General features: G+C 69.4%; 4 protein-coding genes across 5 annotated transcripts in view; 2 read left to right on the top strand and 2 right to left on the bottom strand.

Annotated features, from left to right (window-relative positions):
- The first annotated feature begins 361 nt into the window (after positions 1 to 361).
- Positions 362 to 3,159, top strand: LOC104151990 (RING finger protein 11). Its single transcript, XM_068922818.1, has 3 exons — positions 362 to 589; positions 1,569 to 1,738; positions 2,001 to 3,159. The coding sequence occupies exons 1-3, from the start codon at positions 470 to 472 to the stop codon at positions 2,170 to 2,172; spliced, it is 462 nt and encodes a 153-aa protein (XP_068778919.1). The 5' UTR covers positions 362 to 469; the 3' UTR covers positions 2,173 to 3,159.
- A 209-nt stretch (positions 3,160 to 3,368) lies between these two features.
- TRIR (telomerase RNA component interacting RNase) lies at positions 3,369 to 6,710 on the bottom strand. The gene is made up of 3 exons (XM_068922732.1): positions 6,304 to 6,710; positions 5,091 to 5,168; positions 3,369 to 4,682 (listed from the first exon to the last, which is right to left on the bottom strand). Exons 1-3 carry the CDS (start codon positions 6,553 to 6,555, stop codon positions 4,575 to 4,577), a joined length of 438 nt encoding a protein of 145 aa, XP_068778833.1. The 5' UTR covers positions 6,556 to 6,710; the 3' UTR covers positions 3,369 to 4,574.
- A 287-nt stretch (positions 6,711 to 6,997) lies between these two features.
- GET3 (guided entry of tail-anchored proteins factor 3, ATPase) lies at positions 6,998 to 11,953 on the top strand. 2 transcript variants are annotated; one of them, XM_068922730.1, is made up of 7 exons: positions 6,998 to 7,425; positions 8,278 to 8,425; positions 8,531 to 8,679; positions 8,794 to 8,944; positions 9,346 to 9,453; positions 10,579 to 10,776; positions 11,365 to 11,953. In XM_068922730.1, exons 1-7 carry the CDS (start codon positions 7,265 to 7,267, stop codon positions 11,494 to 11,496), a joined length of 1,047 nt encoding a protein of 348 aa, XP_068778831.1. In that variant the 5' UTR covers positions 6,998 to 7,264; the 3' UTR covers positions 11,497 to 11,953. The 2 variants fall into 2 exon arrangements, with proteins under 2 accessions (XP_068778831.1, XP_068778832.1); XM_068922731.1 differs by having other exon boundaries at positions 10,585 to 10,776; positions 11,365 to 11,946.
- Positions 11,954 to 18,083: 6,130 nt separating this feature from the next.
- RAD23A (RAD23 homolog A, nucleotide excision repair protein) overlaps positions 18,084 to 21,124 on the bottom strand; it is a 6,053-nt gene continuing 3,012 nt past the window's right edge. Inside the window, 6 exon segments of the mRNA XM_068922696.1 lie at positions 18,084 to 18,449; positions 19,122 to 19,193; positions 19,280 to 19,387; positions 19,827 to 19,927; positions 20,520 to 20,602; positions 20,721 to 20,894. Of these exon segments, the coding sequence (XP_068778797.1) occupies positions 18,105 to 18,449; positions 19,122 to 19,193; positions 19,280 to 19,387; positions 19,827 to 19,927; positions 20,520 to 20,602; positions 20,721 to 20,894 (883 nt within the window). The 3' untranslated portion in view covers positions 18,084 to 18,104.

Genomic DNA, 21,124 nt, shown 5'->3' with positions numbered 1-21,124 from the left:
CGCGCGGAAAGGACGGCGCCGCGTCACGTGGGCCGGGGTAAGTGGGGGGGGGGGGGCGCGGCGCGCGCGGTGGTGACTGGGCGGGGTTAGGAGAGGCCACGCCCCCTCCCCGCTCGGCGGGAGGGCGGGGGTGGAGCTCCGGGAACCGGCGTCCCGCGGCCTCAAGGCCTCTTCCCGCCTCCCCGCCCGTTCCCGCGCCCTCCCCGCGCATGCGCGGAGTCCCTGCGCGCCGGACTCCATTTCCCGACGCGCCCCGCGGCGCGGGCGGTACCATCGCCGGGAGAAAGGGGGGGAATAATGGCAGCGACGCAGCTCTGCGCATGCGCGGAGTCCCTCCGCGCCGGACTGCATTTCCCGGCGTGCCTCGCGCTGCGGGCGGTACCACCGCCGGGAGGGGGTGGCAGAGCCCGGCCCGGCCCGGCCCGGTCCCGGCCCGGCCCCGGTCTCGGTCCCGATCCCGGTCCCGGGGATGGGGAACTGCCTGTCCTCGCAGGCGGCCGACGACCTCTCGCTGCTCAACGACTCCGTGGACGGAGCCAGCCTGGGGCCCGGGGACCCGCCGCCTCCCCCGGCCCCGCCGCCCTACCAGGTCCGGAGGGACTGGGAGCACTGGGAGGGGGCACTGGGAGTACTGGGAGGGGGACACGGGGGGAGCGGGACGAACTGGGAGCGCTGGGAGGTGGAACTGGGGGCGGGGGGGAGTGGGGGGTGCGCTGGGGGCCTGGCAGCACTGGGAAGGGGGAGCAGGGGCGCACTGGGGGTAACTGGGAGCACTGGGAGAGGGAACTGGGGAGGGGAGCGGGGCGCACTGCGGGGCCTGGAGCACTGAGGGGGGATCGGGGTGAACTGGGGGTAACTGGGAGCACTGAGAAGGGGAAACTGGGGGGCGTCGGAGTTGCCTCGGGGGTCTGGGAGCACTAGGGAGGGAAATCAGGGTGCACTGGGGGTAACTGGGAGCACTGGGAGGGGGAACTTGGGGGATCAGGGAGCACTGGGGGTAACTGGGAGCACTGGGAAGGGGAAACTGGGGGACGTCGGAGTTGCCTCGAGGATCTGGGAACACTAGGGAGGGAAATCAGGGTGCACTGGGGGTAACTGGGAGCACTGGGAGGGGGAACTTGGGGGATCAGGGAGCACTGGGGGTAACTGGGAGCACTGGGAAGGGGAAACTGGGGGACGTCAGAGTTGCCTCGAGGATCTGGGAGCACTAGGGAGGGAAATCAGGGTGCACTGGGGGTGACTGGGAGCACTGGGATGGTGAAACTGGGGGAATGGGGAGAAATTGGGAGCCCCGGAAGGAGGAACTGGGGGGATCAGGGTGCCCTGGGGGGGACTGGGAGCACTGGAGGGGGAAAAGGGAGGAGCAGGGAGGAACTAGGAGCACGGGGAGGGGGAACTGGGGGGCTCAGGGCGCCCTGGGAGCACTGGGAGCGGGCACTGTAGGAGGGAATTGGGTGCCCTGCCGAGGGTTGAGGGTCCCCCCAAGCCCCCCCCCCAGGAGCAGGGGGGAGGCAGGTTTGGGGGTCCGTCGGCGCTCCCCAAGGCCGGCGGTTGCCGTCGCCCCGCAGGAGCGCGAGCCGGTGCCCGTGTACCACCCCACGCCCAGCCAGCGCCGCTTGGCCACCCAGCTCACGGAGGACGAGCAGGTCCGCATCGCCCAGCGCATCGGCCTCATCCAGCACCTGCCCCGCGGCCTCTTCGACCCCGGCGCCGAGCCCTCCGAGAAGAAAACGAAGGAGTGAGTCCCCCCAAAACGCCGGCTGGGGCGGCGGGGTTCGAGCTCGGGGAACCCCCATCCCCTCCCGGAGGCTGTTCCTGCCTTTGCCATGCCCACCTCATCCCCGTTTCCGTTTCCCCGGGGATTTTAAGGGCAGGAGGGACGGCGGAGTGCCGATTTCTCAGCCTGCAGCCCCCCGAAAGGCTTGATCGCCGCCTCGGGGAGCTGCCGGCAGCGCCCAAAAGCCAGGTTTCACTTCCCTGCCTTTTCCGCCACCCCGCAGGTGCGTGATCTGCATGCTGGAGTTCACCTACGGAGACCCGGTGCGGTTCCTGCCCTGCCTGCACGTCTACCACGTGGCCTGCATCGACGACTGGCTCATGCGCTCCTTCACCTGCCCCTCCTGCATGGAGCCCGTCGACGCCGCCCTGCTCTCCTCCTACGAGACTAACTGAGCTGCCGCGGCGAGGCCGGGGCCGCGGAGGGGGCTCCTCGGGCTCCGGTTCTCCCCCTTTTTTTGCACGCTAAGAGGATGCACCAAAGACTCCGAGTTTCCCGGTGAAAGGCTGCCTCCTCCGGGCCTTTCGGGAAGAGTCGGCGCGGCTCCGAAGATGCCCTGCGTCACCCGGCCCCGTCTCGGCCTTTGGGAGCAGCCCTCGCTCCCGCCGGAGGAGCGGAGCAGCCCTCGGAGCCGGAGGCGGCCCGCAGAGAGGCCGGATCCCGGAGGGCTGGTTTCTTGGAGAGGAGCAGAAGCCCCTGCCCTGTTTTTAAGGAGTTGTTGCTCCTCTTTTTTTTTTTGCTTTAAATAGTCCTTTAGCAGCTGCTTTGATGGGTGCCTGGAGCTGGTGGCCGCTGTGCCTGATGCCAGAGCTGCGATTGAAAGCGGAGGAGCCCGGCATTCCCTGTAATTCGGAGCAATCCCACCGAGAACGATTTATCCGGGCTCCTGGGGATGCCGGATCCTCTCGGCTTGGGGAAAAGGAGGCCGCGCGGCCCTCGCTGCCCCACTTCTCCCCCTCCGTCAGCTACGGCTTCGTTTTAACGTTCCCGCCCGAGACATTCCCTTCCCCGGGTGTTTTATAGGAACGGAGCCGAGCCCGGTTCAGCGGCGGGTTTCAACACACCCACCGACAGGGTCGGAAGCGGGACCGGGCTCCATTTTCCGGCCCCGAGCGCCTCATCGGACTCTCCAGGACGTTCCTGAGAGCTGGTGGCCGGCCCAGGGGGGCTCCTACCGCCTCCGCATCCCCCTCCCTCCCCGTTTCGGGTCTCTCCCTCCTGCCCGGCTCGCTGGCCCGGGGCGGGGGCCGCCGGCGCCTCGCCGGCTTCGAGGCGCGGAAGTGCTCGGCCCGCCGCGATGCCGTCCCGCCCCGGCGCTGGGCGGGCAGCGGGAGGGGGGCGCGCGGCCCGTTTGGATGGAACGAATAAACCGTATGGCCTAGCTCCGCGTGTCCGGGTGCGGCAGGGTGGGGGGAAGCAGGGCTGGGGGGGGGGTACAGCGCATCCTGCTCCCCCTGCGGCTCCAAAGGAAAATTAAAAAAAAAAACAACAACAACAAAAGGAAGAGCCGCGGCCTGGCGTGAAATCCTTCCCCGGGAGGAAGGTGCAAGAGCAGCTGGGGAGGGTGAACAGACACAGCAAGACACCTCTGTTCGCAAGAGAATTTTTATTCAAAAAGGAAAAGAGCCAGAACGTTTAAACATTTGTGAAGGATTTTCAGAATAAAAGGGGCTGCAGGATCGGGGAAGCAGGGTCAGTCCGGGCTCCGGGCGACCTGTTCCACCTCCTCCGGCAGCTCTCCCTGCCGACCGGAAGGGACGCGGAGGCGCAGGCAGCGGCAACAGCTCTCATCCGCACCCTCCCGGAGCCGCCTGGGGGAGAAAAAAACAGGACAAGGGCACCCGGACGGAGGTAGAAACCTCGGCACAGGGCGGATTTAAAGCTCTTCTTGTTCCCTCCTGCCCGGTGAGCGATGCCGAGGGCGGGCAGCCCCCCCCGCCGCCTTCGCGAGTGGATATTGCCGAAGCCTCCGGTTATCCGAAAGCACCGAGTGACTTCGGGAGAGCCTGAGCCCCTGGGGGAAGGGGAAAAAATAAACAGCCGGAGCTCGCTGTAATGTCGCTGTTACCCCACGGAGGAACCTACATGGGAGGGAAAAAAGAAATCCCTCGGAGTACAGCGGTGAGGCCGGGCAACAAAGGCAGCGGGGAGGGCAAAAGCTCCACCGGGACGCAGCCCCCGCGCCAAGAACACCCAGGAAGCGGTTAGCGGCTTCGAAATATCCGAGGTCTTTAATGACTCAATGCAACAGCGGCGCCCTCGCCGACGAGTTTTTACCCTTCGCGACAGCCAGGCGGGAGCGTTTCTGTCCCGCCAGCTACGGTTTCTACTCGCGGAAACGGAGGCGGAACGGGAAGAGACCAAACCGGGCGGGAAATCTGGGCACGCGGCGGGAAGACAAGCGGCGAGGCAAAGCCACGGGAATCTCGGAGTTACCGACGCGGAAGCGAGCGGGGCGACGGGGGTGGCTCCGGCCGGCGGGCGGGCGCGCGGCCCCCACAGGCGCGTTCCCGCTACAAAGAGCTACGGCCAGTCCAGAGTCCTTATTTCCCAGCAGAACGAAAGAAGGGTTAAGTCAGTGAATAAGAGACTTGGCGATGTCCCCGCGTGCCCAGGTGCGCGTGTGACAGAGAGAAAGAGAGAGAGAGATATATATATATTTTTTTTACATATAAAAACACCTCGAACAAGCCGCTGGGAGCACTTGGTGGATGTCTGTGCGAGCCGCTAGCCTCCTCCGCTGTTTAAATAAGTATGTACAACAGGGAAACAGTCCGTGCGGGCACCGGGAGAGAGGCTATTTCACCAGGGGCCTGGTTTTGTCGTCGTCGCTGCACTGATGGGCTTTGTATTTTTTCACTTCTGCCATGTACTTGGCCCAGGCGTCTCCTTTACTTGTCAAAACCTGCAGAGGAGGGAGGGGAGGGAAAAAATAACAAAGGAAGAACAAACAACACCGGTGATAAGAGGCGAGTCTGGAAGAGGGGTTGTGGCAGGCAACGCCCCGCTCCCCCGAGGGGATTCGTGCTTGCAGGATCCTGGCAGTGAAGGAAACCCCCAAATTCGGACAAACGGGCTCCCCCGGGGCGCTCGCGATGGCCGCAAGCTGCAAACCGGCTCTGCCCACAGCGACGGGCAGCACCGCAGGAGGCAGCGAGGGGCCGGCAGCGCCCCTCGCCCCCGTTTTCCCGCTAGGCCTAGCCGCTCACCGAAAGAGCGAGGGGGCAGAAAAGCAGCTGCGGACCCAAAACCGCCCCCAGGGAGGAGGCAGGGAGCCCCCATGCCCCCCCCGTCCCGTCCCAGGGCTACCTACCTCCTCTTCGGTCTTTTGCTTCTTGGCTACCACTCCCGTCTTCAGGGCTAGCTTGTTCCCACCTCTCCGCCTGCCCACCTGGGTGAAGGGACAGAAGACTGCAACCGTTACCCGAGCCGCGGGCGCTGCGGGGACAACGCTGCCCACTATACAACGGAACAGGGAGGCCTTCCGTTAGATGGTCCGTCGCAGCGCCGCGGGCCGGCTCCTCCCGCCGCGGCCCCCGCGGGGAACCCGCTCGTCGCTAAACGGCCAGTTTAGCGGTTTCGGCGGCGGACCTGGCTCGCCGCGACGGCCGGCGCCCCGAGGGTAGCGGCCGGCTTTCTACGCCGCGACAGCGCTGGGAAGGAGCGGGAGCGGATCAGCGCGTCGGAGCTGCTGCGATTCCTCGACAGCAGGGGACTTTACTACGGCATCGAGGCGCTTTGGACGCGGTTTAACAAGGAGGCGAACGCAGGCGCTGCGGCGAGTGACCGCGGCCGAGGCGCCCCGGGCAGCGGAGGGCTACGCCAGCCGGCGGCTCGCCTCTGTTCGGCCTCCGCTGGTGCTGCTCCCAGGGGATTGGAAGCCGCCAAGCAGCAGGTCAGGGAGGGAGGGGACCGTTTGTCAAAGCCTGAAGCAGCCAAACCCTAAAATTCAGCCCATAGGGACGCGCCCCTTCCCGGCGCAGCCCAATCCAGGCACGCTCGGAGACGCGAACCCGCTCGGTTCGGCTCACGGGGGTCTCCTGGCACCCCGACCGCTGGCCGCAGGCTCCGGGGCGCCCCGGGACCGCACACAACAACGCGGCTCCCCAAAGGGCCGGCGAGCAACGGCCTCAGCGGACCTGAGCCCGGCTCCCGGCACGCTCTGCCGGTGAAACCGGGGCCGATACTCACGTCGGGGGAGCGGAATCGTCCGGTGAAGCTCTTCCGCCTACCTGAGCCCAGAGGGTGGCTGCCGTTAAGGGGAAAAAGCGCCCCCCACCCAGAGCGACCCCGGGCGTGAGCAGGGGGGAGAAGCAACGGCATCACCGGGGCCGGTGAGGAAAGGGGGGGTGGGGGAAGAGCGTGGGGAGCTGCCCTTCTGCAGGCTGAAACCACCCCGGAGAACCGGGGAGGAACCGGGCCCGGTGGGACGGCGGGTGCGAGGGGCCCGGGCAGAGCGGGGAGCGGCCCCCGCAGCGGGGGGAGCGGGGCGCGGGGCGGCGGCGGCCCCCCCCGGGGGTCCTTACGAAGCTGAGCGCGCCGCCGCCGCCGCTCCTCTTCTGGCCGTCGGCCGAGCGGTGCGGACCGGGCCCGGTACCGGCACCTCCGGGGGCCTCGGCGGCCGCCGCCGCCGCCGCCTCGCGTTCGCGCTGCTGCTCCTCCTCCATCTTGCGCTTGAAGAGCTCCAGGAAGCTCCCGTCGTTGGCGAAGACGTTCACGCCGCCGCCGGGGCCGGGCGGCGGCGACGGGGCCTCCCCGTCCTCGCCGTGGTCGGCCATCTTGTCCGCCGCGAACGCCGCGCCGCGGGGCACCACGGGAAACGCCCCGCGCCCGGCGATGACGCGCGCGCGGGGCACGACGGGAAGCTCCGCCGCCGCCCTCCTATAGGGGCCGCGGGGGGAGGGTGACGCGGAGGACGGCGGGAAACGCCCGCCGCTAGGCACGACGGGAGCCGCGCCGAGCTGACGGGGCAGGCGCGAGGGCGCTGTTGCCAGGCAACGGGCGGGCCGTGAGAGCCCCCCCCCCTCCCCGCGGCTGCTCGCGCCGGACTGTCAGGCTCGGGGCCAATCAGCGAGGAGGCGCGGCAGCTGCGGCCAATCGGCTGCCGGCGGAGGCGGAGCAAGAGGGGGTGGGCGGGCTCGAGGAGCCGCCCCGGGGAAGAGGTAGGACTTGCTCCAGCCAATCCCGCCCGGCGGGCGTGCGAGCTGGCCAATCAGCAGCGGAGGGGGGCGGGGCCGGGCTGTACCACCGCCGTGCGGGCCGCGGGGGAGGAGTGAAGAGCGGGGCCGCCATAACGGGGAAAGGCCTCTCCGGTGCGGCCGGGCGGCGGCGGCCGTGATCGTGGCTTCCCGCCGGAGCGGCTCCCTCCTGCCGGCGGCCCCGCGGCGGCGGCCGGTGCCATAACTCCCTTCTTTTCCTTTCTCCCCCCCCCCTGCGGCGGAGGCGAATGGTGCGGCCCGGCGCCGGGGCAGGCGGTGCGGTTCGAAGATGGCGGCGGCGGGGTCCGGGTGGGGGCCCGAAGCGGACGAGTTCGAGGACGCCCCCGACGTGGAGCCGCTGGAGCCGACGTTGGCCAACATCATCGAGCAGCGGAGCCTCAAGTGGATCTTCGTGGGGGGGAAGGGCGGCGTGGGCAAGACCACCTGCAGGTGGGGCCGGGGGGGGGGAACACCGGGCCGGGCTGGACCAACTCGGGTGGTGGGGGGGGGAACCGGACCGGACCATTTGGGAGGGGGGAACCGGACCGGACCAGCTCGGGGTGGTGGGGGGGAACCGGACCGGACCATTTGGGAGGGGGGACCGGACCGGACCATTTGGGAGGGGGGACCGGACCAGACCAGCTCGGGATGGGGGGGGAACCGGACCGGACCATTTGGGAGGGGGGACCCGGACCGGACCATTTGGGAGGGGGGACCGGACCGGACCAGCTCGGGGTGGTGGGGGGGAACCGGACCGGACCAGCTCGAGTGGGGGGGACTGGACCAGGCCGCACCACTGGGGATTGGAAGAGGGGGACCTGGCCAAGACCACTTCGGGGGGGGTAGGGGGACCCGGACTGGACCACCTCGGGGGGGGGGGACTGGATCAGGCCACTTCTGGGGGGGGGATTTGGACTAGACCACTTTGGAGGGGGTTAGGGGGGATCCAGACTGGACCACCTCGGGGGGGGGGACTGGATCAGACCACCTCAGAGTGGGGGGACGTGGACCAGACCACTTTGGGGGGGAATGGACTGGACCACCACTTGGGGGGGGACAACACCAGACCAGGCTGCACCATTGGGAGTGAAGGGGGGGGCTGGGCTGGACCACTTTGGGGTGTGGGGGGCAGGCTGGTCACCCTTGGGGGGGAGAAGGAGCCCCCCTATTGCTGAGGGGGGACAGTGGCATCATAGGGCCACCCTATGGGGCAGGACCGGGTGCCTGGAGGGGGTCCCGGTGGCAACAGCCCACCCCGGTGACACCGCGGCCCCCCTCCTCCCCACCTGCCCCCCCCCCCAGCTGCAGCCTGGCCGTGCAGCTCTCCAAGGTGCGCGAAAGCGTCCTCATCATCTCCACCGACCCCGCGCACAACATCTCCGACGCCTTCGACCAGAAGTTCTCCAAGGTCCCCACCAAAGTCAAGGGCTACGACAACCTCTTCGCCATGGTGAGTCCCCCGGCGGGCCCCGGCGTCCAGCCTTCCCCCCCGTGCCCCCCCCACCACCCTCCAGCCCCTCACCCAACCTTTCTCCCCCACCCCGGCCCCCGGCAGGAGATCGACCCCAGCCTGGGGGTGGCCGAGCTGCCCGACGAGTTCTTTGAGGAGGACAACATGCTGAGCATGGGCAAGAAGATGATGCAGGAGGCCATGAGCGCCTTCCCCGGCATCGACGAGGCCATGAGCTACGCCGAGGTGATGAGGTGAGCGGGGGGCCGGGGCGGTGCAGGGCCGATAGGGCCCGGGGACGGCCCCCTGCCATGGGGAACGGGGCGCCGGGGACCCGCCGTCCCCGCTGAGGCCCGGCGTCCTCGCAGGTTGGTGAAGGGCATGAACTTCTCGGTGGTGGTGTTCGACACGGCGCCCACCGGCCACACGCTGCGGCTCCTCAACTTCCCCACCATCGTGGAGCGGGGCCTGGGCCGCCTCATGCAGATCAAGAACCAGATCAGCCCCTTCATCTCCCAAGTGAGGATGAGGAGGGGCGGCTGCGGGGCGGCGCCGGGGAGCGGGGCTCGCACGGGTGGCGCCGGGGAGGGCCCTCGGGTGGCACGCGGGGGACGTCGGTGTGTGGCACCAGGGAGACCCCACGCGTGGCACGAGGGGGCTCTCACGCGCGGCACCCGAGGGGCCTCGGTGGTGGCACCAGGGGGGCCTTGCGGGTGGCACCGCGAGGACCCTTGGGGGTGGCCTCGGGGAGACCCCCCCCCCCCCGCGTGGCGGGAGGGGATTCGCACACGCGGCACCCGAGGGACCTCGTGGGCGGCGTGAGGGCGCTTGCAGGCGGCACGAGCGGGCTTAGACCTGCCGCGCGCAGGGGGGACCTCGCGGGTGGCACCGCGGGGACCTCGGGGTGGCCTCTCCCGCAGATGTGCAACATGCTGGGGCTGGGCGACATGAACGCCGACCAGCTGGCCTCCAAGCTGGAGGAGACGCTGCCCGTCATCCGCTCCGTCAGCGAGCAGTTCAAGGACCCGGTAAGGGCCCGCCGGCGCGGGCACGGGGGACGCCTCCGCTGGGGCGGGGGACACAGCACGGCCAGCCCACGGGGCTGGGGGACACCGGGGAGGCGCCAGGGAACGTGGCACTCCCATCCGGCGGGGGGAGAGGTGCCAGGGGACACTGAGGAGGTGCCGGGGGACACGATGCTTCTGTCCCCCGGGGCCGGGGGACGCCGGGGAGGTGCCGGGGGACACAATGCTTCTGTCCCATGGGGCCGGGGGACGCCGGGGAGGTGCCGGGGGACACGATGCTTCTGTCCCATGGGGCCGGGGGACACTGGGGAGGTGCCAGGGGACACTGGGGAGGTGGCAGGGGACATGACGCCCCCGCACCGCGGGGCTGGGGGACACCGGGGAGGTGCTGGGGGACACGATGCTGCTGTCCTACGGCGCCAGGGGACACCGGGGAGGTGCCAGGGGACACGACGCTCCCATCCGTGGGGCTGGCAGACACTGGGGGACACCGGGGAGGTGCCAGGGGACACGACGCTCCCATCCGTGGGGCTGGCAGACACCGGGGGACACTGGGGAGGTGCCAGGGGACACGATGCTGCTGTCCCACGGGGCCAGGGGACACCGGGGAGGTGCCGGGGGACACGATGCTGCTGTCCCCCGGGGCCAGGGGACGCCGGGGAGGTGCCGGGGGACACTGGGGAGGTGGCAGGGGACATGACGCCCCCGCACCGCGGGGCTGGGGGACACCAGGGAGGTGCTGGGGGACACGATGCTGCTGTCCTACGGCGCCAGGGGACACCGGGGAGGTGCCGGGGGACACGACGCTCCCGCGGCGCGGGGGCTGGGGGGACACTGGGGAGGTGCCAGGGGACACGACACTCCCATCCATGGGGCTGGCAGACACCGGGGGACACTGGGGAGGTGCCAGGGGACACGATGCTGCTGTCCCCCGGGGCCAGGGGACGCCGGGGAGGTGCCGGGGGACACGACGCTCCCGCGGCGCGGGGGCCGGGGGGACACCGGGGAGGCGGCAGCCGAGCCGGCCCCACCGATGCAAGCGCGTTGCTGCGGGGAACGCACCGCGGCGGCGGGGCCGGCCGGACGCCTGGGCCCCGCGGGGGCTGAGCGTCGCCGGCGGGCCGGCAGGAGCAGACGACGTTCATCTGCGTGTGCATCGCCGAGTTCCTGTCGCTCTACGAGACGGAGCGGCTCATCCAGGAGCTGGCCAAGTGCCGCATCGACACGCACAACATCGTGGTGAACCAGCTCGTCTTCCCTGACCCCCAGCGGCCCTGCAAGATGTGCGAGGCCCGGCACAAGATCCAGGCCAAGTACCTGGACCAGGTAGCGCCCGGACGCCTGGGCCCCCTGCTGGGGGGAGGAGGGGTTGGGGGGTGGGGGGGGAGCCCGGACGCCTGGGTCCCCTGGCCCAAAGATGGGAGAGGAGGGAGTCTGGGGGGGGGCAAAGTTTGAGGATCCCGGATGCCTGGGTCCCCTGCCTGAAAACGGGAGAGGAGGGAGTCTGGGGGGGGGGCAAAATTTGGGGGTCCTGGACACCTGGGCCCCCTGCTTGGGGGCGGGGGGGGGAGCCCGGACACCTGGGTCCCCTGGCCCAAAGATGGGAGAGGAGGGGGTCTGGGAGGGGCGGGCAAAGTTTGGGGGTCCCGGACACCTGGGCCCCTCCCCAGCGCCCTGACGGGTGGCGGGGGGGAGGCTCCCGGATGCCTGGGCCCTTCTCCAGCACCCTGGCGGGTGGGGGGGGGGTGCTCCCGGACACCTGGACCCCTCCCCAGCGCCCTGATGGGTGGCAGGGGGGCTCCTGGACACCTGGGCCCCTCCCCAGCGCCCTGGCGGGTGGTGGTGGGGTTGCTCCCGGACGCCTGGGCCCCACCGGGGGGGGGAGGGGGGGCTGCCCTGCCCTCTCGCCCGCAGATGGAGGACCTGTACGAGGACTTCCACATCGTGAAGCTGCCGCTGCTGCCCCACGAGGTGCGGGGGGCCGACAAAGTCAACACCTTCTCCGGGCTCCTGCTGGAGCCCTACCAGCCCCCCAGCCCCAAATAGCCCCCCCCCCTGGGGTCCTCCCCACCCCCAGCCCCAAACACCACCCCCCCCGGGGGAGGGTGGGCTGCTATTTTTTCCCCCCACACACACACATATGCAGCCCCCCCCCCCCGTTTGAGGCTGCTGCCGACCAGCACCACGGACCCCCCCCCGGGTCCCCCCTCCTCCAGGCGGGGGGGGCAGAGAAGGGGACTGAGACCCCCCCGGTCCCTGTGTCCCCCCCCCTCCAGGTGTTGGGGGGGGAGAGAGGGGCACCAGGATCCCCCCCCCAAGTCTCTATGTGCCCCCCCCCGGGCAGGGGGGCAGAGAGGGACAATGGGACCCCCCCCACTGTCCCTGTGTTCCCCCCCCAGATCCTTGTGTCCCCTCGTGTCCCCCCTCCAGGCAGGGGGGCAGAGACACCCCCCCCCGGGGATGTCGTGTAAATAATAATAAACTCGGGAAGTGGAGAAGCGGCTCTGAGGGGTTTTTTTGGGGGGGGGGGGAGCCGGACTCCTGGGCCCCCCCCAGTCAGGCTCAGCTGGTGCTGGGGCGGGGGGTGACGTCAGCAGCTGGGGCTGGCAGTGGGCCCGGGGGGGGGATGGGGGGGCAGCTCGGACGCCTGGGCCCCTGCCAGGGTTGGGGGGTGCTGGCGGGGGGGCGACCCGGACGCCTGGGCCCCTGCCAGAGTTGTGGATGCTGGGGGGGGGGGGGGAGGGACTCGGACACCTGGGCCCCTGCCAGGCATGCGGGGTGCTGGGGAAGGGGTGTCCGGACGCCTGGGCCCCTACCGGCGTCGGGTGGTTGGGGGAGGGGGTCGTTTTGGGGTGGGGGCAGGAGGGGGGGCGGCCCGGACGCCTGGGCCCCCGCCAGCGCTGGCCCCGCGCCGGCGCCCGGTGCGATCTGTCCCCACCGACCCCGGGCCCCAGCTGCCGCCCGGCGGGGGCCCAGGCATCCGGCTCCCCCTGCCCCCACCAGCACCCTCCCCCCAACCCCAGCGGGGGCCCAGGCGTCCGGGCCCCCTCCCCAGCCCCGGGGGGGGGGGGCCGGACCCGCCCCACGCTGGTATTTAAGGCTCGAGGCCACCGGTGGCCCCAGACGGGCTCCGGCTCCGCCGCGCTGGCAGGTGAGCGGGGGCCCAGGCGTCCGGCAGCAGGTTTTGAGGGGTGGGGGGGGTCGAGGTGGCTGCAGGGTGGCTCCCCCCAGGCCGTGTCACGTGTCCCCAGGGTGGCAGTTCGGCAGCCCCTTCCCAACCGCCCACCACCTCGTCGAGGCCGGTGAGAGCCCGCCCCGCGCCTGACGTCACCGCCCCCGGGGTGACGTCATCGGTGGGTGGGTGGGTGGGTGACGTCATCGGTGGGGCGGGGGTGGTGGGGTGCTGGGAGGTGCCTTCTCGGCGGGGATGGGGACAGGCACATCATCATGGGGTGGTGAGGTCATATCGGCAGCATGATGTCATCACCGGGGTGGTGATGTCATCGCCGGGTGGGGGGGCTGGGAGGTGCCTTCTCGGCGGGGACAAGGACAGGGACAGGGATGGGGATGGGGACGTCGTGGTGGGGCAGTGAGGTCATATCGGGAGTGTGATGTCATCGCCGGGGTGGTGATGTCATCGCCGGGGTGGGGGGGCTGGGAGGTGCCTTCTCAGTGGGGACAAGGACAGGGACAGGGATGGGGATGGGGACGGGGACGTCGTGGTGGGGCAGTGAGGTCATATCGGGAGTGTGATGTCATCGCCGGGGTGGTGATGTCATCGCCGGGGTGGGGGGGGCTGGGAGGTGCTCTCACAGCGGGGACAGGGACAGGGACGAAGACAGGGATGGGGGACATCGTCATGGCATGGCGAGGCCATCGCCGGGGCGGTGACATCATCACCGGGGTGGTGACGCCGTGGGGGCAACCCCGCTGCAGGGACGGGGGTGCCATCCCGGGGGGGGGGGGAACGACGACACACGTGCCGGTGGGGCGCCGGCGGTGACGTCGCGGGGGGTGGGGGGGCTCGGTGACGTCGCCGGTGGTGACGTCATGGGGGGCTCGGTGACGTCACGGGGCGCAGGCTTCCTGACGCGGGAGGAGCGGCGGCGCCTCGAGGGGCTGCGCTCGCCCTACAACAAGTTCCGGGTGCCCCGCGCCTGGTTCGGGGCGCTGGCGGCCCTCAAGCCCCTCGTGGAGGTGGGAGCCCCCCCCGGGACCCCCCCGAACTTCTGGGACCCCCCCCCGAGCCCCTAATCCCCCCTAGGACCCCTCCAAACCCCTGGGAGCCCCCCAACCCCCCCAAACTCCTGGGACCCCCATGAGGCCCCTCAAACCCCTCTGGGACCCTCAGAGCCCCCCAACCCCCACGAGACCCCCCCGAACTTCTGGGACCCCCCCCGAGCCCCCCAAACCTCCCAAGACCCCCCCCCAAACCCTCAGACCCCCCAGAGCCTCCAAACCCCTCCCCGGGACCCCTCAAATCCCCCAAGACCCCCTTGGAGCCCCTCAACCCCCCCCAGAACCCCCTCAAACCCCTGGGACCCCCCTGGAGCCCCCCAATACCCCTGGGACCCCCCCTCAAGCCCCCCTAACCCCTAGGGACCCCTCAGAGCCCCCCACATCCCTCCAGGAGCCTCCCACCCCCTTTGGGGCCCCCCAGAACCCCCCACATCCCTCCAGGAGCCCCAACCCCCCCCCCAGACCCCCACATCCCCAATTCCCCCCCCCAGGAGATGAGCGGTTTCCGGGCGAAATGCAGCCTCCTCTTCCACTTCGACTGGATCAGCGTCCTGCTGGTGTGCAGCCAGGTGGGCTACTGGGAGCACTGGGGGGATGTGGGAGGGTCCCGGGGGGGTAGCGTCCCGCTGGTGTGCAGCCAGGTGGGCTACTGGGAGCACTGGGAGCACTGGGGGGATGTGGGAGGGTCCCGGGGGGGGGGTAGCGTCCCGCTGGTGTGCAGCCAGGTGGGCTACTGGGAGCACTGGGGGCCACGGATGGGGACAGAGGGACAGGGACCAGGACGGAGTGACACAGGGGGACAAGGCTGGGGACGTAGATGGAGAAGGAGGGACACGGACCAGGATGGAGGGCTACAGAGGGGCACCGACCAGGACGGAGGGACGCAGAAGGCCCCAGAGGGACATGGATAGGGCATCATGGATGGGGACAGAGGGACACGGAAGGACCTGGACCAGGACAGAGTAACACAGAGGGACAAGAGGGACATGGACCAGGACGGAGTGACACAGGGGGACAAGGCTGGGGACGTAGATGGAGAAGGAGGGACGCGGACAAGGATGGAGAGCTACAGAGGGGCACCAACCAGGACAGAGGGACGCAGAAGGCCCCAGAGGGACAGGGGGTCACGGATGGGGACAGAGGGACAGGGACCAGGACGGAGTGACACAGGGGGACAAGGCTGGGGACGTAGATGGAGAAGGAGGGACACGGACCAGGATGGAGGGCTACAGAGGGGCACCGACCAGGACGGAGGGACGCAGAAGGCCCCAGAGGGACATGGATAGGGCATCATGGATGGGGACAGAGGGACACGGAAGGACCTGGACCAGGACAGAGTAACACAGAGGGACAAGAGGGACATGGACCAGGACGGAGTGACACAGGGGGACAAGGCTGGGGACGTAGATGGAGAAGGAGGGACGCGGACCAGGATGGAGAGCTACAGAGGGGCACCAACCAGGACAGAGGGACGCAGAAGGCCCCAGAGGGACAGGGGGTCACGGATGGGGACAGAGGGACATGGATCAGGACGGAGTGACACAGGGGGACAAGGCTGGGGACGTAGATGGAGAAGGAGGGACACGGACCAGGATGGAGGGCTACAGAGGGGCACCGACCAGGACGGAGGGACGCAGAAGGCCCCAGAGGGACATGGATAGGGCATCATGGATGGGGACAGAGGGACACAGAAGGACCTGGACCAGGACAGAGTAACACAGAGGGACAAGAGGGACATGGATCAGGACGGAGTGACACAGGGACAAGGCTGGGGACGTAGATGGAGAAGGAGGGACGCGGACCAGGATGGAGAGCTACAGAGGGGCACCAACCAGGACAGAGGGACGCAGAAGGCCCCAGAGGGATGGGGGGTCACGGATGGGGACAGAGGGACATGGATCAGGACGGAGTGACACACGGGGACAAGGCTGGGGACGTAGATGGAGAAGGAGGGACACGGACCAGGATGGAGAGCTACAGAGGGGCACCGACCAGGACGGAGGGACGCAGAAGGCCCCAGAGGGACGGGGGGTCACGGATGGGGACAGAGGGACAGGGACCAGGACGGAGTGACACAGGGACAAGGCTGGGGACGTAGATGGAGAAGGAGGGACGCGGACCAGGATGGAGAGCTACAGAGGGGCACCAACCAGGACAGAGGGACGCAGAAGGCCCCAGAGGGACAGGGGGTCACGGATGGGGACAGAGGGACAGGGACCAGGACGGAGTGACACAGGGGGACAAGGCTGGGGACGTAGATGGAGAAGGAGGGACACGGACCAGGATGGAGGGCTACAGAGGGGCACCGACCAGGACGGAGGGACGCAGAAGGCCCCAGAGGGACATGGATAGGGCATCATGGATGGGGACAGAGGGACACAGAAGGACCTGGACCAGGACAGAGTAACACAGAGGGACAAGAGGGACATGGATCAGGACGGAGTGACACAGGGACAAGGCTGGGGACGTAGATGGAGAAGGAGGGACGCGGACCAGGATGGAGAGCTACAGAGGGGCACCAACCAGGACAGAGGGACGCAGAAGGCCCCAGAGGGATGGGGGGTCACGGATGGGGACAGAGGGACAGGGACCAGGACGGAGTGACACAGGGGGACAAGGCTGGGGACGTAGATGGAGAAGGAGGGACGCGGACCAGGATGGGGGGCTACAGAGGGGCATCGACCAGGACGGAGGGACGCAGAAGGCCCCAGAGGGACAGATGGGGACAGAGGGACACGGACCAGGACGGAGTGACACGGAGGGTGGGGGACAGGAGGAACCCGGACGAGCACTGGAGGGACACACGGGGGGACAAGAGCGACGAGGACGGAGCGAGGCGCAGGGGGACGGAGGGTGGCGGGGCAAATTGGGGCTGGGGGCAATGGGGCTTGGGGGGAAAAAAGGGGCTGGGGGCAAAAAGGGGCTGGGCAATGGGAGGGGAATGGGGCAGGGGGGGTTAAAATGGGGGGGTAAAAAGGGGCTGGGGCAACAGGATTGGGGGCAATGGAGAGGGGAGAATGGGTCTGGGGGGTTAAAACAGGGTGGGGGGTGAAAAGGGGCTGGGGGCAAAAAGGGGCTGGGGGCAACAGGGTCGGGGGCAATGGAGGGGAATTGGGGCTGGGGGGTTAAAATAGGGTGGGGGCAAAAAGGGGCTGCAGGGGCAATGGGGGTGGGAGGGGAAATTGGGGCTGGGGGCAAAAAGGGGCTGGAGGGCAATGGGGTCAGGGGCAATGGAGAGGGGAGAATGGGTCTGGGGGTTAAAACAGGGTGGGGGGTAAAAGGGGCTGGGGGCAATGGGGGTGGGAGGGGAAAAGGGGCCTGGGGAGGCAAAATGGGGGCAGGGGGTAAAAAAAAAAAAAAAAGGGGGGCGGCTGGGGGGGAACAGGGCTGGGGGGCAACTGGGCCATGGGCAGTGGAGGGGAGAAATGGGTCTGGGGGGGGGAAGTGGGCAGAGGGTAATGGTGTCGGGGGGGTAAAACAGGCCTGGGGGGGTAAAATGGGGCTGGGGGGTTAATGAGGGGGCAAAGAGGGTCCTGGGAGAGGTAAAATGGGGCTGGGGGGGTAAATGGGGGGCAAAATTGGGCTGAGGAAGCAAAATGGGGCTGGGGGGTCAATAAGGGGGGAAAGATGGGCCTGGGGGGGCAAAATGGGGCCAGGGGGGCAAAATGGGGAAGGGGGGGGATGCAGTGGGGTGGGGGGGGGGTAAAACAGGGTCGGGGGGGGGGACGGGGCTGGGAGCAATGGGGCTGGGGGGGGGGGACATGACAAAAATGGGCCAGAAAGGGCAAAACAGAATTGCAGAAAAAGGGCTGGGGGGGGGGGCTAGTGAGGGGGGGGTTGGGGGGCCATGCTGACCCCCCCCCCCCGCAGGTGGCCGTCAACCTTTTCGGGGATGACAATGACGACTTCGAGACCAACGTCCTCATCGACCGCAACTGCCAGGTCACCCCCCCCCCAGCCCACCCTGTGCCCCCCCCCCCGCCACCACCAGCACCCCGGGGTGGGGGGGAAGGACCCAGGCGTCCGGGCGGCCGCGCAGGTGTCCGTGCTGGCGGTGGACGAGCTCTGCGGCGACCCGCGACCCCCCCCCCCCCCACCAAACTCCTAGGAAGCCCCCGAGACACCCCAGGACCCCTCCCCACCCCACGGACCCCCCCAAAACCCTTAGGGACCCCCCCCAGCCCACCCAGGGACCCTCCGCAAGGCTCCTAAGCAACCCCAGACCCTCCAGGGATCCCCAAAACCCTTAGGGACCCCCCCCGGCCTCCTAGGGACCCCCGACCACACGGTTTGAGGGGAGGGGGCAACCGCCCCCCCCCCGGACCCCCGCCCAGCTCAACCCTATACGAGCCCCTGGAGACTCCCCACCGCGGGGCAATACAACCCCCCCCAGCCAGGGCTCCAGTGTCTTTATTTCAAAGGGGGGGTTGGGGGGGGGCTGGACCCCCCCCCAGGAGAGAAAGGGGTACAAAAATAGAGAGGGGGAGTAGTGTTAAAAGCCCCCCTGCCCATGATGGGGGGGCAATAAAGTGCCCCCCCCCCAGGAGGGGGGTGCCAGGGTCGGAGCCCTGATTTCGGCAGCATCTAAAACGGGACCAGCCCAAGGATTTGGGGGGGGGGGGAGGAATTAGGGGCCCGGGGGGGCCGGGCACGGCGGGCGGCCGTGGCCAGGCGCTGTCGGGCCAGGAAGGACTGAGCCCCCCCGGGGGGGCGCCTGGACCCCCCCCCTCGTCGCTCGCCTGCTGCTGCAGCGCCAGGCCCTTTGGGGGGGGGGGCAGGGTGAGCAGAGACTCCTGGGACCCCCCCCAGGACCCTCCCCATCATAACGACCCCACGGTTACTGCCCCCCCCCGCCAAGGGGAAAAGTGCCTCCCCCCCCCAGCAAAGCCCTTGGGGGGTCTCTGTGCCCCCCCCCGGGGCATCTGTGCCCCCCCCCCAGGATCTCTATGTGCCCCCCCATGGGATATTTTAACCCCCCGGGGCATCTGTGCCCCCCCCCAGGATCTCTATGTGCCCCCCCATGGGATATTTTAACCCCCCTGAGCATATCTGTGCCCCCCCCAGGATCTCTATGTGCCCCCCCCATGGGATATTTTAACCCCCCTGAGCATATCTGTGCCCCCCCCAAATATCTGCTGCCCCAAGGGTATATCAGGCCCTCTGGGGTATTTCAACCCCCCCAGCAAGAAGTACCTGTGCCCCCCCCCCAAGAGCTATCTGCCCCCCCAGTAATATCTCACCCCCCCAGGTGATCTCAGCCCCCCCCCCAGGGGGTATTTTCACTTTCCAAAAGGGTTTCCGCAGCCCTCCCAGGGGCGTACCTGTTCCCAGGGTATTTTAACCCCCCCCAAGGGTATCTGCACCCCCCCAAGGGTATCTGCACCCCCCCAAGGGTGGTATCTGCCCCCCCCCCAAGTCGCGGTGCCGCTCACCATGTTGTACCAGGCGGTGATGACCAGCCGCTCCTCCCGCTCCCGCTGCGCCCGCAGCTTCTCGTAGTCGCTCTGGGGGGGGCCAAGGGGGGGGGGTGAGAGCGGGGGGGGGCTGGGGCCGGGGGGGGGCGAAGGGGCGTCCTGGCCCCCCCCCTCACCTCCAGGTGCTGGATCTGGGCCTCCTTCTCCTGCAGCTGGTTGCGGAGGGCGCGGATGGCGGGGGGCACGGGGGCACCCGGGGCCTTCGGCTCCAGGGTCTTCATCACCTGTGGGGGGGGAGGAAGGGAAGGGGTGAGACCCCCCCCCAAAAGACCCCTGCAACACCCCCAGAGACCCCCCCCCACCAGAACACCCCAGACCCCCTTGTACAAGGAGGTCCCAGAGGGAGGAGACCCCCCCAGGACCTCCAAGACCCCCTCAGGACCCCTAAAACCCCCCTGGGCAGACCCCCTCATACCAAGAGGTCCTGGGGGGAGGAGGGAGGAGAAGGAAAGGTTTGAGACCCCCCCCCCGCAGGACCCCGGACCCCCCCCCACCGAGGTGACACCCTGAACCCCCCCCAAGGTCACGGGGAGTTTTAGGGGGTGCCACAGACACCCCTTGAGCCAGCAGCCCCCCATAGAGCCCAGACACTGCCGGGAAGGGGGGGTCCCAGCCCCCCCCAACCCAAGGGGGGTGCCCGGGGGGGTCCCGGCCCCCCCGTACCGCGCGGGCCCGCTCCACGTAGCGCCGGTAGCGCCCCTCCATGGCCCGCATGGCCTCGTCCTTGCGGCGCAGGCTCAGCTGCAGCTCCTCGATCCGCCGGGCTGCGGGGGGGACACACGGGGGGGGGCTGGGGGGGCAGCCCAAAGGGGCCCCCCCACGTCCCGGCACCCATGGGGTCCCAACAGCCAGGGAAACCGAGGCACAGCTATGCCGGACGGAGACCCCCTCCCCCCAATACCCCCACCACCTCTGGGACCCCCCCTGACACCCCTGGGACCTCCCTGGCACCCCCCAACACACCTAGGACCCCCCCGGTCACCCCCAGGACCCCCCCCCCCGGGATTCCTGACACCCCCCTGACAGCCCTGGGGACCCCCCCAACACCCCTGAGACCCCCCCAATACCCCTAGAACCCCCCCAGGGCCCCCCAACAGCCATAGGGCCCCCTTGGGACCCCCCCCAACCCCAGGACCCCCTGAGACCTCTCCTTGACCCCCCAGCACCCCCTAGGACCCCAGAGCCCCCTCAAAACCCCTGGCACCCCCCCAGGGCCCCCAAGACCTCCCTGACACCCCCAGGACCCCCCAGGACCCCCCTGACACCCCTCCCCCGGATCCTCAGGACCTACCTGACATGTCCGGGACCCCCCCAGGACCCCCCCAACACCCCTGGACCCCCCCCGGCCCCCCGTACCGGTGCTGTCGGCCGGCGGCTCCAGCTCCTCCAGCTCCTGCTTCCTCCTCTGCAGCTCGGCCTGGGCCTCGTGCAGCTTCTCTCTGGGGGGGGGACGGGGAGGGGGACACGACAGGCGTTGGGGACACGGGGACAGGCCACCCCGTCCCCACCCCGGCGAGGGGGGCCCAGGGTGCCCCCCGACCCGTCCCCGGCACTCACAGGTGCTCCTCCAGCTTCTGCCGCAGCTCCGACGCCTGCCGGGGGGGGGGGGGGAAGAGATGGGGTGAGGGGAGCCCGGGGGGGGGCCTAAATCCCCCCAAATTGGGAGACCGGGGGGGCCGATTCCCCCCGTAAACTTGTGCCCCCTCCCAAACCTGGCACCCACCCCCCATGCTGCCCCCAAATGTGGGACCCTTTCCCCAAACCTGGGACCCCCCTCAAAACCTGGGACCCTCCCCCTGAAACCTGGGAGCCCCCCCAAAACCTAGGACCCTCCCCCCAAACCTGGGACCCCCCCCCAAACCTGGGACCCTCCCCCTGAAACCTGGGAGCCCCCCCCAAAACCTAGGACCCCCCCCCCAGATGGCCCAAGCTCAGGGGTCCCCAGGACCCATGGGAGCCCC

The sequence above is a fragment of the Struthio camelus genome, chromosome 31, assembly GCF_040807025.1.
Source record: "Struthio camelus isolate bStrCam1 chromosome 31, bStrCam1.hap1, whole genome shotgun sequence".
NCBI lineage: Eukaryota > Metazoa > Chordata > Aves > Struthioniformes > Struthionidae > Struthio > Struthio camelus.
Note: the sequence above shows the minus strand (reverse complement) of the source record. Positions and strands in the feature narration are given on the sequence as shown.